Source organism: Enoplosus armatus, chromosome 19, assembly GCF_043641665.1.
Source record: "Enoplosus armatus isolate fEnoArm2 chromosome 19, fEnoArm2.hap1, whole genome shotgun sequence".
Classification (NCBI taxonomy): domain Eukaryota; kingdom Metazoa; phylum Chordata; class Actinopteri; order Centrarchiformes; family Enoplosidae; genus Enoplosus; species Enoplosus armatus.
This window is the reverse complement of record NC_092198.1, coordinates 11,157,547-11,174,690: the sequence shown is the minus strand read 5'-3', so window position 1 is coordinate 11,174,690 and position 17,144 is coordinate 11,157,547. Positions and strand designations below refer to the sequence as shown.

Here is a 17,144-nt window from a genome sequence, read left to right as displayed (position 1 = left end):
AGTAAATGAACATCTGAGGGACCGATATTCCCTCCTGAACGCGATCATAGCAACAAAAAATCATCGGATCCTATTAAAACACACTGAGAGGACACGGACTCACTCGCTGAATTTTTAGATAGCTGTGTATGTAAATGAGAGTCAGCGAGTGTGAGACGCGTGGGTTTGACGAGGCTTAGCAACTGTGAAGTCAGCCGACAAGCTGAAGCATCATTTAAGGAACTGAGCTTTTTTTTTCTGTACACACAGCTCTGTGTGCACACTAACATTAGAGTAGGGATGCAATTAGCAATTGTCTTCATTATCATTTAATCTGATGATAATTTTTTGGATGAATCAATCTATGAAAAAGTCTATGAAATGTCAAAAAATTGTGAAGAAATACCCGTCCAAACTCCCCAGAGCCCGAAGTGACATCTTCAAATTGGTCGCTTTGTCCGACCAACCGTCCCAAAACTCAAAGTTATTACATTTAAAATGAGTTATGACAAAGAAAAGCAGCAAATTCTCAGATTTTAGAAACTGGAACCAGTGAGTGTTTGACAATTTTTGCTTATAAAAATTACTCGGTCGACTAATTGATTAATCGACTAATTGTTTCAGATCTATATTTGAGGACAATGAGATAATGAGTGTTTGGCTTTTAGCAGCACTCTGAGAAGTAACTGGATGTGTGTTGTTTTGGTTTTATGAAACTTTTCCTCTCTCCTGCTTAGTTTCATTAACACAACGTGGAAAAAATTGCTAGAAATGTATGTTTCTTTTTTTCCTTTATGCCTGTAAGGTGTCAGGGCGCTCTTTCAGTCCTTTCACTCATGTAAACTGTGTGACAGATAACTTGAAGTTAATCTGTGCAGGAAACCAAAATGTAACAATATGTGCAAAATCCAAAATTATATTTGTTTGGATATTATATTCTCAAACATCTGAAAAGAATTTAAACCTAACCGAAGCCTAAAACCGGGCTGACATTGATCTGTTTTTGTATTTAGTTATATTTTCACATTTTCTACCTCTTTCTTCCATCTCGCTACCTTTCGCAGCTCTCTCTCTCTCTACGGCGTCTGCAGCAGAGGATCTTCAGTTTCCAGCTGGGCCAGCTGCCTGCGCAGGCTGTTTACTTTGTTCTGAAGCTCCTTGTTGTATTCAATTATATGTACCATTTCCTCAAAGGCCTCGTCCAAACACTTGGAGGAGCGGTTCCAGCGAAGGAACACTCCTGTAATAGAAAAGGGGGAGAGCACCGTGAATAATCTATAAAGAGCAAAACCTATTACAAGGAAGTGGTTTCTCTTATTCCTATTATGCTCTAACAAATGTACTAAGTGAACAGCCCAGTGCTTTGAGCTAAATGCTAACATGCTAAAATAATCACAATCATAACACTAACATGCTGAAGTTCAGCAGGTAAAACATGTTCACCATCATAGTTTAGCATGTTGGCACTGAGGGTGATAAAAATACAAAAAGCTAAAACAATCAAACAGAGCACCGACTGTGTGAACTGAGTTACTCTATGATGGTGGGTGGGGAACTTTGACAGGGGAACTTGAGGGACTGATACACTGGAAACACAAGTGTGACCACAGAGGTGTGCCACATGACTGGAATGTGCAACATAATGAGGAGGTGACTTGTCCGTCATAACAAGTGCAAGTGTGGCATAACAGGGATTTACTGTCATGCGTCTATGTGGCTAAAATGACACTTCTCTCACGCACTATTGAGATCTCAATTATTTTACTTGTGTTATTTATTTACATTTGGGTAGTTGAGGTAGGTAGGAGCATGATACTTTCCTGGATGGCACACATATTATACAATAGGGGAAGGAGACTGGGGGATAATGTGTGAGTGTGTCCCTATATGACTCTGGATTACACAGTAAACTAAGGCAATCGAAAATTGCAGTTTAAAGAGTCCCATTACTAAAGCATGGAGCCCTTACAACACTGCTCTGCACTTTTAGTAAAAGCGTCAACTCATCAAACTTCAACTGCCTGCCTAGTTGAAGGACAACAAGTGTGCCCACACCATCAGCCCCTATTAGTGTCAACATCTAGAGCTGCAGATATGGACTTCCATGGGGTCTTTTAAGTTGGCCGAGCAGCGTGCGTCATTCTCTATGAAAGCGTTGCATAAGCAGGATGTCTGTTGCATTTCACGTGCTTCAGTAGTTCTCATACATTCCAATTCATATAGGACGAGGGAGTGGCTCTAAGGCTTTTAGACAGGAAGGGGGGCCCCCCTCACACTGAACCAAATGACCCCTCATCTGTCTGTAAACCCGCCCCCTAGTTTTCTATGAATGGCTTGAGCTTTGAGCTGATTTGAGATTCAGCAAGTTCAAGCGTAGATACCCCTGGGACGTTTGCGGAGTCACTGAACCCACAATTATTGAAATGAACTAAATTCTTCTTATTTAAACAATTTCCAAAAATGTTTTATCACCATCATTACATTTGTGCTGGAATAAACCATACCACAAGCCAAACCATGCTCCTTAAAATATAGCCATTTAGAAATGTTTGTTGCATTTCATGAAGTCATTTCAGATCCCAGAAATCACGAAAAGGTTAGAAAATGTATTTCCAGCAGTGGATACTTAAGGTGCTATCTACTTAACATGCAATCCTCCATTTACAATGACCATAAATCACAAGAAAACAATCTTAAATCTTTAGAGAGTTTGCTTAGAAAAGACAGCAGCCTGATGAAATCTCACACTGCCAATGAGAGAAAAGAGCAGCATGCATTCACTTCACCCACACAGATTTTCTTAAGCATCATGCAACAATCACTGTATCACTGCTCATTTTGTTCATGTGGTGCTTTGAAACATAACAAAGTTTACTTCAAAGTATCAAGGTGGAAGGAGTTGTTAATAATTCAGACATCAAATTTACAGCTCAAATAAAAAAGTTTCTTAATCTGTTTAAATGAAGTGAGCAGCAGCAAAGTTTTCAGTCATCAAGTCATTATGTCACACTAACTGATATTACGTGGTGCAACATAAGCCTTAAATTCATAAAGGCTATTATAATGCAATTGCTACAGACAAGTACGAAAGTGTGCCACAGGACTAAGATTAGCGTGCATATGACGGCTAACTGCTAACTAGTAGTAAACCGTCAGTCTCAGGTGTCAGTGACACCTTCTGTGCAACCTATAATAAGACAAACATGCAAGCCAAACACACCATCGAGATGCCAGAGAAGCAATCTGAGCAATGTAGAAAATGTAAAGGTGCTGAAAGCCAAATGAGGGAAAAAAAAGTAATTTGAGCTCAGCAGCCACATGCAGAGTTTGACCTCTTCATGTGACATGGTTCATAAGGCTGGTTATCGCAGGTGGACGTTCACTACTGAGAAAGAAAATGCTAGAATGTTTGTTTACACAGTATTTGTAAAGACTAAATACCAAATCTTATCAGTCATATGCTCATTATTGTATTATAGCTTATTATGTTTGTACTGTACAACATGACTTAAGTTGTAGATAAACTCAGAATTTCTATCTTTTACCATTTACTAAATGTTTTTATTATATTTTATATATTATATTTTCGTGTCAAAAGGTCATGTAATTGGATGGATAGAATGGGGGAAATGGGGGCCTGTTGCTGTCACAAATTTCCCTGTAAAATAAAATGTATGGATGTTTGTAACTTTGAACATACGGCTGAAAGTAAATGGGGACTGTATGTTACAGTGTTTACTAGTGGCTGCAAACTGGTGAAATCAATAGCGCCCCCTTCTGGTGAGATTTCAGAGTGTCTGTCTGAGCAAAATAGTAATCACAGGTGAGACAATGAACAATTAACACAGTGTACCTGTGCCTATCACTGCGGTTTTCCCACCCATTGCTAACAATTGTTTTTGGCAATTAACGTCCTCACACTTGGTTTCAGGCCGGTCTTCAGTCCAAGCACAAACCAAAGACATGAGTCAAACCCACAAACTTATGTGACATGTGTCATGCTCTAAGTACACAGCACAGCATATGCACAGAGAAGCAGGCTTTTTGTGTCAAACAAGAATATCAGGATTGCTCTCAGTGGTGTAGCTACTGCCAGTCTGCTTTGGAACAAATTTACCACTGAGTGTGATAGTTTTATGATGAGTATGGCAACTCTAACCCTCTTCTATCATCTGTTCCAGCCAATCAAACAAAAGCTCCACTTAGTATATATCAAGCCTGTTTTTAAACCCCATTAAGTTCACTGTACTTGTTGCTGCAAGTTTTTGCCTTACACCTTTGTGGGTATTTTCACTTATTGTGATCAGTATTCCAAATTTCTAGTCTGAAGACCAGCTGAGTTTTCTTCTGTTCTACATTTAGTGTTGAGAGACACAGTTGTTTATTGCAGCATATTACAAATGTGACGGATGGACGTAACCTTTTAGGTCACCTGCTGTATATAATCTCAGTCACTGCATATCTTTTGTGTTTGTTTCTTACCTTCCCACAGCAGCAGGCTCTGAGGGGCCACTGAGGGCCAGATCACAAGACTGTTGGCCTCGTAGAGCGGATTGGTCAGACGCTCCAGTTCTTGGGGCCGATTCACCCACGACCAGAGGGACACAGTCTTCTCAGGCAGAGACAGTTTGGCTCTATGGAAAGGGTGAGAGGGTGTTAGGTCAACCAATAAGAACAGTGGTTGCCTTCAGTTTGTGGAAGTGGGCTTGTAACCTGCACAATGACACATCCCTGGATGTTGTCATTGATGTTGGTGAAAATATTCTCCTTTCCCTCAATAAAAACTTTTGAATTGACTTTGGGAAAGTCACCTAATCCACAGCTGTTCTCGTAAAGCTGCTTACCGGGCAGCAGCTCAAGAATGTGAAGGAAAGGCTCCATAAAATACTCTTTACATCAATGTCACGAAGGAGACATTACCACACTAATGGCCTACATACTGCATTTTAACTTTTATAAACACTGTATTGTATATACATGTATTTGATATGCAGGTGTACATGACATTGAGAGAATTACAGAGCAATACAAAACAAAATCAATAAGCATATGGCTGATATAAGCTAACCTCAACAGACTTACCTCTCAGCTGTGCTGTTGCCCAAGAAGGTGCCAAACTGAGAAGCATAGGCGTGTTCAAAGAGCAGCACCAGGAAGCTCTCGCTGAATTCAAAGGAGCATGGAAACTGGCGAAGGATCTGCCACACACAGTCCAAGAAGAGCAGGAAGACGGGAGCCTCTTGTCGAGGCTTGCTGTTGGAGTAGGCCGACTGGGCGCAGCGCTGCTGGAACGGGTGACCCGCCTGGGATAGATGGTAAAAGAGGGTTGGTCTCTAGTGATTGGTTAGGGAAAATCAAATCCCCCTCCCACACAGAAATCGGTTGAAGTAGAGGCAATGTCAAACTGAAGATGGAAACGGCGTGAGTGAGAGGAGAAATGCAAAGATGTGGACGTGATTACTACACCTGTGTACAAGTGTTTATGAATGTCAGCTTATGTGAGGTGATAAATATTTCTGTAACCTAATTTGTGGCCATATTGTTCCTTGTATGACCGACATATAAATACCAAAGTGTATTACAAAATAAGGTGTGTAATTTCAAGCTTTCAAGTAATTAATTTTATCAAAAAAGGTGAAAAAAATTTGGGCTGTGCTTCAAAGGTCAGATGAGCTTACCTGAAGCCACTCTCGCTCCACCAGGCCCTGGAAACCTCTGATGGTCCTGCAGGCCGGATCAAGGATGATCTGAGCCAAGGAGGTCACCTGCAGGGTGGAGTCTGCCCCCTCTGTACCGTGAACGAGCACAGACGCTCCCTCCCTAAGACGAAGTGTCACAGATTCAATACTGAGCACTGTGTTTTTCTCAATTCAGTATGTACAGAGCAGATGAACTGTGACGGTAATGCTTAGTATTTACTGGTCCTGGACTAGTATAACAAGCAAACTTTGGTCCCTGACCTGTCGATACACTGGGCAGCCAGGCAGGCCGTGGTGAGGATCTCCTTGACGTGAGTCTGCCAGCTGGAAGCCTCAAGCTTGCTTAACCAGCGGTCCATACTGTGCGACTGATCATTACACGCCTCTACCAGCTTTATCAGGCTCTCCTGGAGGACGTTAGACCTGGAAATGACAGATTTGTCACAACAGAATAGTTCATATATATTGAATACAGATTTCAGTCATACGAACACATGTATACAGTATCAGTCTTAGCAATATTCATTTTAAGAAAAAAAGGAAAAAAAAATACATAACAAGCATAGTGCCTTGTAGAACTCAGCACAAAGATTAGTTATTATTCAATGGAGCCACTGAAGCCCTTTAAGTCTCAGCACCTTTCGATTGCTTTGTGGATCCTCCTCCACTGAGGATAGTTAGCCTCAGACTCAAATCCTCCACCTCGAGCTTTGGCCTGCTGGGCAACATTGATAGTGCGCGTGTCAATGATGTAGCCGCGTTTGCCTGGCCGTAGGGTGGCGTTGATCAGCTTCTCGTCCTCCTTACACCGTCGCCCGTTGGTGCCTGTCAGAGGCTGCCCTGCTCGCATCATCACCTGAAAGTGGAAGTGATTAAAAAACGCAGTCCATACAAACAAAACTAAACCATGCCTACAGACAGTGTTCAGCCATTTCACAGTTTTTGCAACAGAAACAGTCAGAATCATATAAACTCCATTTCCCGGGCGCTCACCATGCCATTCTTCTTGTGGTAGTAGCTAAGTACTGGAAAGCGGCCACCATGACGGAAGGTAGCTACTTTCTTCAATGTGTCATCATCAACATCTTTGGGCACTGCTACTAAAGGGGGGTATGATGGACACACACTGAAGTCCTTGTTGACTTCACTCAGTCTCCATTCATCTGTCTGATAAAAGACATGGAGACAGGTTAAAAGAGGGGTGTTCAGCATGTACAATAGATGGCTGAGAGCATGTTAAGCGTGGAGGTGTTTGTCACTAATCATGTCTGTACCATAGACTCCAAATCTTTAAAGGCATCCTCTGGAAGAAATGAATTCCAGCCATCTTCTATGACTTCAAACATGGGCCGGTAGAAGAAAGGATACATCAGGGAGACTGAATCAAGCGTGGACAGAGCCTAGAGAGGAATAAAGAACATGTATTGTATATGTAGAATTTAATTTGACATTAAAAATGGGACAACCTTTTAGATAGTAAAAGTGAACATTTTGCAGTTAGAAACTAAAAAAATAATCTGTATTTGGCTTTTTGGCATGAAAATGTATGCTGTTTTTATTTACCTCAATAGAGCTGGTAATGTTGAGACACTCCTCCATGCCAGGGACGTCGAGCTGAATCACCCTAAGGTCTTTGCATTTGACTATGATGCTTCCCAGAGGCCCCACGAATCTGAAAGAGAAGTTGAAGATTTTATTCAAAAGGTGAACACAGCAGTTGTCATGGGAAAGATACAATGCTGGTACTGATGCCTCGCAGCGAGAATGCACGCATCTCCTATGATGCTGGGGAGTTGTCGACAGCATGGCTCCAATTCCACCCAAACAGATTTCTTCCTTACATGTTTGGTGGTGCATTTATGTGCAATCCTTAATTTACTTGTTTGCTTGTAATTTTTCACAGCCAATGTTTAATCCACAAAGCTGTTTACAGCTCCCCACCCTTCTCAACCACACAAAAGAAATTCTCAACCTGTGGGAAACACTATAGTGAGAGCACACAGTCAGACTCAAACTTCCTGCCACAACAGTTTCAGATACTCTCTCCAATGTTAAAGTCAAAAACAAATAGTTGAGAAATGCTCAGATCTGGTGCATGCAACCACAATATTTGCACGGAAAATACAGGCATAACCATAGTCAGGCACAACTCTACTTTCGCTCTGTGTTTCTTACCTTGTTACTCAAAATGATTTCACAGAATACATGCCCTGCTGATCTGCCTCTGCTTTCATAATGGGTGTTATAAAGAGTCATAATATACAACAATACACAGCACAATGTCTTCTTGTCATGTGTCATTGTCCTTTTAAGCGCAACTAATAAAACTGCATTTTGACAGGGACATTGTCTGAAAAACAGTGAAGGAAAAAGGTGTAAAAAACACAACAGTTAATAAGAAGCTCATCACCTCTTCTCTATAGAGTCAATGTTTGAGTGAAGCAGCCACAGTTCCTCTGTGTTGTCTTGTCTGGAGGAGAGAATCAGATGATGACCTGTCAAACACAGGGTCCCCTCCACAGTGGGCATGAAAGGCCGATGCAGGACAACCCCATCCACCCGAGGTGTCTTTATCAACTCTGCAAACTCCATGATCTGAAGAAAAGGGCAGCAGACAGCCCAGATACAGGGTAAAAAGAAATGCTTAGTATGGTTGTTTTTTTTTAACGCATATGGACAACGCAACCTATTAGCTAACGTTATTAAAGTTAAGACAGACTAACTCAAGCTCTGCTGTGTTACTTTTAAATAAAGACATCGTGCAAGTCGATGTCAATTAACATTAAACCAATAAATTCTGCAACATCTGTCAGCTAGCTTAACTTAGCTTGATTCAGGAAATGAAGTGGCTAACGCTAGCTAGCTAGCTAATCGTGACTATGAATTGTCTGTCACGTCTATATTTACGTCAACATGTTAACATCATACATTATGTAAATGTACAGAACAAAAAAAATCCTTTTTCATTGATGCTAAAATGATTTATCGCACAATTACCTGTTTATCTTTCCGTTTATCTGTTGTTGGGCGAGCCCGGTACGTTCACAAAAACACGCCGGCTGGAAACAACTGACTTGTGAAATTTGGCTCCGGACAATTTGAATAGGAAATTTCAAAATTCTTCTTTAAAAATTACAAAAAAGAATACTCTTTGCTTTCCAATGATTTTGAACTTTAACGCTACACTTAAATACATGCGAAGAGTTTATAACATCAACTCGGGACTCAATGTGACAAAACAAATTACGTGTAAGATGAAATATGAATGTATGTAAAATGTAGGTTGATCTCATTCATCCAGTTAGACAGACGTCGAGTCAAAATGAAATTATCTGCTGGATTTAAATTAAAGAGTTGAAGACTTTTCATCAATCGTCTGGAGCCTTATTTCAGAACTGCACTTCAGTTTAAGGAAAGATTTGTTCAGAAGATTTGTTCTATTTTAGGGTCTAACATCTAAAACATAACTAGTTTGGTCACTGATAGGGGTTCACGTCATAACCCTTTGCTCTGAAAGCCAAACACATTTTAAAAGAACTAAACCCATTTTTTTCAGAGCCACTGCATGGTCAAACATTTTAAATTACGATACAGGGATAGTGGTAAACAAAAGTATTTAGTAATTATTTATTTGTATTATTATATATGTCTATCAGCGACTGTGCAAAATGTTTCCATTGATTATTTGTTCAAGCATTAAATGCAAATGATTAGTAAAATCACACAGGTATTTATTTATTTATTTACCTCTTCATTATGAAATGAAAACCTACACATTTCCTCTATGGCACATCTTTTCACATTCCTGTTGCATACATGGAGCTGCTTTTATTTTTCAGACTCACCTATGTAACATCTATTCACTTGCTGCCTGTATGAAACATCTAACAATATCAAAAAGGGACACTAGGTGGTGACATTGAAAGATTTTTGAGAGACTTGTGGCCTGCATGATCATGGGAAATAAATGATAGTGCTGGCCAGGTGTAGAAAAATGTGTGCGTGTTATTTTGATAACAAATCATAGCTTGTAAGGGAGTAAAAAGGCCCCAGACTCAACAGTAGACTCTTCATGCAGACTAGGTGGTTTTGCTATTGGTTGGTCAGTCAGATTGCCTACATGACCTGTAAATAACTAAAAGGCAGCAAAAACCAGGTGGACTATATTCAATAAAAACAGCAGGCAGATAAGTCAGGTACATGAACAGGCTGGAAACTAGAAGGCAAGAATGTCAAGGCTACTTACACAATCTAACAGAAGGAAAAAGTAAATTGGCATCTATAGTGTATATACAGTCTTGCCAAACTAACAAGCAATTGCAGAGAAATATGAGGGGGGAAAAAGGAAGAAACCTCGGGAGACCCCTCTCTCCTTGGATGGCTGGGGATGGAATAGGAGCCAAAAGGAAAAATGGCAATTACAGTAAAATGAACAGAGTTTTAACAGTTAATCTAATGTCAAGATGTCCAGTGAAATAACTCCAATAAATTATGCCAGTGAAATGAGTCCAATGAAACAAGTCCAGTGTCAGTTATTTATGTTTTTCCAAGTTGATGGCGGTGTAGTCGGGGGTGATAAGTGGATGGGATCCCTTGGAGGATGTGCAGTATGACAGCGTGGGCAGCTTAGTGAAGCAGGGTAACTTGAAAGACGGGAGGCCCAGCTCTTCCTAACAGCCCCAGAGAAAAGAGCAGCACAGAATCCGGGGAACAGTGACGACTGAGGAGGAGAAGCCAGTAGGGCACACAGCGGGCAGCGGCAGACCAGACAGACTGGACTTCAGTATCCTGATGCACAAATGACAGAGGAGGAGAAGACCCGCAGGTTAAGAACGACCATAGTAGCAAACAGCTGGACGATGTGCTCCATCCACTAAACTCCACGACGGCCAATCTAGTTACTGATGAGACCAAGCCTGAGCTAAGAGTAAAGACACTCAAGTCATATCTTGATGGAATAGAGGTACTAAATACAATTTGAGTCTAGATTTAAAGATCAGAAGAGGACCGGCTTCCCGAACAGCAGCTGGGAGTTTATTCTAAAAAAGGGGGGTGTGGTTGATAAAAGCTGTTGCCTGAGGATTTTGTCTTTAGTTCTTAGGATAGCAAGGAGGCCTTCCTGCTGAGATCTTAAAGCACATGAAGGAACACACACTGACCTTGAATGGGAGACTCCCTAAAGAGGTGAACACTTTTGGAGAGAGAAGAAGAAGAAGAAGAGCAGATGGCTTGGCAAAGGCTATAACAGGCCTGTTTATTGTAGGCACGTCTTTGTCAGGGCAGTGTGTGTGTGTGTGTGTGTGTGTGATGTATTGCAAATCAGTGCAGTATTTGCTTCAGTTGCAGCTTGTCTGGTCTTCACAATAGATGGCTTGCTCTGGGCCTTTCCATCCCACATCATAGAGAATGCATGTACAGACGCCCCGGCTCAATTGAATGTGAAACCCAGCGTTGCTTTACAAACCAAATAACTGCCCTTCCTCTGAGGAAAAGATGCTTTGCTATGGCTTTTTTTTTTTTTTTTTTTAAATAAGATGGGCTGATAAAAAATAGCTTTCAAAGCAAATATTCACTTCACAGCCCTACACAGGATACAATAGAGTAACCTAACCTCTATGTTTTATTTAACAGGATGCTTAGACAAATGTGTTGGTGGAGGAGGAGATGATTTACTTAAGCATCTGTTATAAAAGGTTCAGTAATAAAACAGTAACTTTTATGGCAGCAGATGAATGTTTAAAGAGATAACACTTGATGAAACACACTTTACTCACCGTGCCTTGGAAGAATCTAAGGGAAAATATTAATAAACTTGTCAAAAACTAAATTTTCCATTAAAAGTACATTGATAGACCTGGATGAGTGACAACGACCGATGACTGTCAAACTGTCGCTATCGCTGAGTTTCAGTCACACAGATCAGATTTTGACATTTATTAACAAGCTCTGAGCATTTTGGAACATCTTCCGGCACATTTTAGGGATTGACAGTTTGTACCCACACCTACACCATATTACTCACTCAAGCTTTTCATTCAATTTCTGATAAAGACAATGTCCCATCCAACCTTCTGTTCTGAACGGCTTGTTTGGTGTTTGTTCTGTTGTGTGATGTCGTTTCGTTATTTTGGGCATGTCCAGTGAATCAGAGCAGCCTGTCACGGCAGATAATGATGACTTAAACGTGGGTGCAGAGTCTAATACCAAATTTTGTTGCGTAAGCTCTGTGAGAAGCTATTTTATTTCTTCGCTCAAAGCTGCATCAATAGCTCCACCGCCCTCTGAAAGTTTGGAAAGGTCATTTTATATCTTTATAAAGCTTATGAAATAAATGGCAGAACGATACATTTGTTTTTGTTTTTTTATTGTAAATTGAAGTTATTGTTTGGACAGATTTGTTCCGCCATGTCTGTGGTACATGAAGGAGTTTTGCATTGAGACGTCCACATCTGCTACAGCTGCAGTCATCAGCTCGCACCCCAAAGGGAAAAAACAGTGAAAAAAGTGTGAAAGCTCCTGAAGGATTCATCACTAATTACATTCTTTGCATTATTTAGCGCATGCAGCACACGCCACATGTGTGCTGCTGTAAACCTTGTAAGCCTGAGCAATATGTTTCCCTATTTGCTTTCATCAAATTTTCATACGTTTTGAGAGCTGGTTTTTCTCAGATCTCAGATCAGATCAAAACTGAGATCATTTAATGAAACATAGTCACAGAAAACAAAACAGCACCTGTCTGTGTCTGTTGCCTTTGATTTGCACATTCAAATAACAGACCTGAGATGAAATTAGTAACAACTAGTTTGCACTTTTGTTGATCAGGACAGCTAACAGACTTAAAACATTGCTAAATCTTAGCAGTAATTTGTTAATTGTTACTGAATAAGTATCTTTAGTATGTGTTGTACTATACTGAAAAGTGCATTACAGTGGTTTTTCCTAGCTGTTGGTAGTCCAAAGCCTAGTTAGTTTCTAGTCACTTGCAATATACTCACTCATAACTCATCTTTCGGTTAAATGTGTCACTGGTAGGTGAGATAAGATTTGACATGAGTGGTAACCTGATGTGTTTTTTATGTTACAGTTTGGGTGTGCTGAAAATGTCCCTCTTCTCAAACCCTGTTCCCAGTATTAAAAACACAAATCAGTTTCTCTTCTACTTTGCTGTAAAATCCATCAACATGAAAGTGAGCACATACAGATTGATTACGTTGCTTGTTTTCACCTTCTTAGTATGGTATAGTGACCTGAACACCGTGGTAAGCCTCAGCAGCAGCACAAACTTGAATAAACTCCCACAGACTTGTCATTGGCTTCTCGTTGCTACTTGTGTTGATTACACAGAGTCACGCCTCTGAAGTACAAAACATTAACATAGCCTTGTCCGCAATGCATCATTGATTTGCTCCACCTGAACATATCGCTCACAGGATGCAGGACTTACATACAAGTACAGCCGAATAGAAAGAATCACTGCTCCCTTCCTCTGCAGGTTCCTTGTCCATGGGTAGAAGTCACTCACACACACACACACACACACACACACACACACACACACACACACACACACACACACACTGTCTGATTTATTTAGCCTACGCCCCCATAACCAGCCTTCATACTGATCTCTTCCTCAGGAGGCCTGAGTTTTTCTTGCTCCTCCTGCCTTGTATTTTTAAGTCTGCTTTAATATTCACCCACTCACTCTGTCTCACACACACTCACGTTTGGCCTGTGATTTGTTTTTGTTTTGTTAGAAATGACTAATGCCTGTTTGCTGCCCTGTAAAGCCATTTGTGACAAATTGGATAAAAAGTGCTTTATAATTTGAATTGATGTCTCCTGATTTGATTGTTTCTATTGTGTGTGAACATTAGAGCTGAGTGTGCATCCAGAAGGCACTGTGGAGGCCTAACAGCCCTGAGGAAGAAGAGAAAATGAAGGCTACTCAGATGAAACAGGTTTCATGATGTGCCGGTACCTTGCACACAGCCACACAGTCTCTTGTGTGCATTCGATCACATTTAAAAAGTTATCCGGGCCCGGAGGAACGGCTACACCCTAATTCTTTTCATGCAGCATCACTGTGACTTTTTCCTCCCACTGCTTCCGTCCTCCGCAGATAAAGAAGTAACAATTCACCACGACAAGTGCTAGTCTTAAAGGAATGTAATCTTACATGATGTATTCACACCAGACCGTCTGGGACACTCTGATAGTTTAAAAAAAAACCTAAAAAGAATAAAATTAAAGCTTTGTATGTTTAGTTGAGCTGGATATATTTTAACTGTAATCACATGAAGTACACACAAGGAGTATGTTTGTATTGTCAGGTATATTATAATTACTTTTGGTGTGAAACCAGAAGATCTGGTCCAATGAACCCAGTCAGAAATAATTAAGTGAATTAATGTAGCCCTGGGCTCCAGCTCACTGGTCCAATGGCATCTCTTAACAAATACAGAAAAGCCTGCCAACTAGTCATGCTTTTCCTCTCTGTAATGTGTTAACATTTTGCTCCAGTGGGATTTATCATTAGTCACAAGACCAGCAGAGGTGGATATGATGATAGTATTAAAGTCTGCCTCCACTCGAAACATGATTACATGGTAAATGTAAACGTCCTGTAATAAGAAAAAGTCTTTTGTTAAATTTCTTCTTAGATGAATACAAAAAACACTCCCAGGTTAAATAGCATTATACAAACACATAATTTGTTGAAATTCCTAAATATCAAATTCTGGATCCAAGCTGCCTGGTGAAGTGCCATGGAGGGGTTTCAATGGCCCAAGGTTGTCTGCACTTCACATGATTTTGTACCCATACAAATGTACTATATAATTACAGTCTTCCCCTGTGTTTGGATTGGAAATTCATGTTACTGCTCAATGCTGAATTGATTTGGTGTGTCTGGTCTTTGTGTATGAACTTGTGAACAGCCAAGATAAGAGATGGTCAGTTTACTGTTTATAGATTGATAAATTCACGTGTACTTCTTGCACATTTTGACACAATATACCTTTGGCTTCACTGCCATTAACTTTTCTCTGTTTTTTCTCCAGTCTCCTTTAATCTTTTACACTCATAGTTTGAATTTTTACATTCTTTTTTGTGTGTGAATTAGTTGTCTGTGTGTTTACAAACCAGCTTGCCCCTTGGAGCTGAATTGAATTTAAAACCTTGAGTGTGAGGGCATTTTTGAAAAGTGAGGACATTTGGCCCAGTCCTTACTTCTTCAAAGGGCTCTTTGACAGTCAAGACTTAGTTTCAGGGTTAGTACTAGAACTAGGTTTAGGTTTAGGGGATGCATGTTTCAAAGAGTGTCCTCAGAGATAAAGGGAGAGGGAGTTTCAGCCCTATTTCAGCACTGGACAGCTCCCATCAAAACCGAACAGGAGAGCAGAGCGGACAGCGGGGGTGAGGCGGACATGATCCAATCAATCTCACACTGGATATGACCCTGCATGGCAGCTCTGTGAGCACAGTCTAATCACAGTGTTGTTGAGCCTGCAGCAGACTGGCCAGCCCTTTGCTCGCACATGCTACAAGAAGGGGGGGGGGGGGGGGGGTCACTTTTCAGCAAATGCTTAACCCCTAGACTGCTGCTGGGAAAAAATGCTGCAGGAAGGAGAGAAAACCTAACATGTCCCTTAGCAACCGGTCTAGAGTTCTATAGATTCACATATAGATGCATTCTGTCTTTTGGTGTGTGGATGTCGCTTATAGCTTGCTTTTCCATAGTTAACTTCCAATTTGTTGATGCAGGTTGGTAGAAATTACTTTTCTCTTACAAAAAAAGATTACTTTCACAAGTATACTAAACATACCCAATGCCGATAGTATCATATAGGAACATTAAACTCATACCAGGAGATACAAATACTAAAAAGCCCAGTGAGGACACTATAAACTCTTTATAGAGCAATAAAAGTCATTGCAGGATGCATTTTTCGTCAGCAGGAGAGCTTTTGTTTTTGTTCCGCTTTCCTCCAACAAAAAGTGACCCCACACTGTGTCACTGTGGCTGATTCAAATGTTCAAACAACAGGAAAGACTTCCTTTGGTGGTGATGAGGCATGTTGCATTACATCATGCAGTTCTCTCCTGCATATTTGGGGGCTTCAAACGAGACACTAGATGGCAACCACGTTGAGAAGGAGAAACGGTGTGAGAGTGTGTGTGTGTGTGTGTGTGTGTGTGTGTGTGTGTGTGTTTGTGTGTGTTTATGTGTGTGAGAGAGAGATAGAGGAGGGAAGAGAGAGAGAGGGAGGAAGGGAGAGGTGGGGGGATGAATTACGTCGGCGTGGGACAGTGGAGGGACGGTCTGCTCATGGCACTCAGCTTGCAGCTGGAGGAGAGCTGCAGAGAGGGGAAACAACTGAACAGCGGGGAATGAGATAATGCACAGGTAAAAATTGCTGGACCACAGTTGGATGCATGAGTTACCAATTGAACTGTCTGAACTTGTAGATTCGATTATTGATACCAGGTGGGAAAAGATCTGCAGTGGAGGGAAAGCGAGACAAGATGCGCTGCGTCCGTGGCGCCACTAGTGCGCTATCTGGGGACAGAGTGAGCGACGGCGACGCGCTGACACCCCGCTTTTAGATGGCTCCAACATTTGGGGTGCAAAACAGGTGTCAGGGAAGTGTCGTCACGAACCCCGGAAGCCGGAGGAGGTGGGAACATCAGAGGGAAAGATGGCAGCGAAATCCGATGGTCGCGGGGTCGTCACCGGTTTCGCCCAGCTGCACAACCTGGACGAGGTGGTGGGGACGGGAGAAGACGACACTCGGAACGGCAGCTCATTCCACATCTGCCATTGCTGCAACACCTCGTCGTGCTACTGGGGCTGCCGGAGCGCCTGCCTGCATTACCTCCGGGGGAAGGGGAAGGGGAAGGGGAGAGATGCGGCGCGGCCACCGCAGGAGGAGCGCCTCTGGCTGGACTGCCTGTGGATCATCCTGGCGCTGCTGGTCTTTTTCTGGGACGTGGGGACCGATTTGTGGCTGGCCATCGACTATTACCACAAGCAGGACTTCCTGTGGTCAGGCCTGACCCTGTTCTTCGTGCTGGTGCCCTCGGTTCTGGTCCAGATCCTGAGCTTCAGGTGGTTTGTGCAGGATTACACAGGGGGCGGACTGGGCTCCGTGGAGGGGCTGAGTAGTCGAAGAGCAGCCAGTCTGCAAAGAGACAGGTGCTGCCGCCTCTCTGTCTGGGTCTGGCAGACCGTCATACACATCTTTCAGATGGGACAAGTGTGGAGGTAAGACAAACTTCAAGTTTTGCCTTTAAAAGAATCAGTTAAACCCCTCAAAGCACGGCGCCGCCAGCTCCTCTCACTCCATCCATTCACTCTGCCTTGTAACCTCCTCTTGACTGTCACCTGGTATAACCCGTTGTTGTGGACATGACTGGGGTGAAAATCAGCTCCGTGGTGATGCCATTACGCTCGCCTCACAG

At 41.9% G+C, this 17,144-nt stretch overlaps 2 protein-coding genes across 2 annotated transcripts in view; one reads left to right on the top strand and one right to left on the bottom strand.

Annotated features, from left to right (window-relative positions):
* Positions 1-641: 641 nt before the first annotated feature.
* On the bottom strand, positions 642-8,690 carry mtmr9 (myotubularin related protein 9). Its single transcript, XM_070926048.1, has 11 exons — positions 8,676-8,690; positions 8,089-8,273; positions 7,242-7,350; positions 6,953-7,078; positions 6,672-6,845; positions 6,317-6,534; positions 5,940-6,101; positions 5,658-5,799; positions 5,062-5,282; positions 4,462-4,613; positions 642-1,219 (listed from the first exon to the last, which is right to left on the bottom strand). Exons 2-11 carry the CDS (start codon positions 8,268-8,270, stop codon positions 1,056-1,058), a joined length of 1,650 nt encoding a protein of 549 aa, XP_070782149.1. The 5' UTR covers positions 8,271-8,273; positions 8,676-8,690; the 3' UTR covers positions 642-1,055.
* A 7,691-nt stretch (positions 8,691-16,381) lies between these two features.
* xkr6b (XK, Kell blood group complex subunit-related family, member 6b) overlaps positions 16,382-17,144 on the top strand; it is a 48,530-nt gene continuing 47,767 nt past the window's right edge. Inside the window, exon 1 of the mRNA XM_070925852.1 lies at positions 16,382-16,947. Within this exon, the coding sequence (XP_070781953.1) occupies positions 16,382-16,947 (566 nt within the window). The remainder of the gene's footprint in view (positions 16,948-17,144) is intronic.

Coding starts and splice junctions, on each gene's coding strand:
- mtmr9 (XM_070926048.1), bottom strand. CDS start 8,270: ATGGAGTTTGCAGAGTTGATAAAGACACCTCGGGTGGATGGGGTTGTC. Junction 6,535..6,671: donor ACCACAAGAAGAATGGCATG/GTGAGCGCCCGG, acceptor TTCCACTTTCAG/GTGATGATGCGAGCAGGGCA. Junction 5,283..5,657: donor TGGAGCGAGAGTGGCTTCAG/GTAAGCTCATCT, acceptor CATCTATCCCAG/GCGGGTCACCCGTTCCAGCA.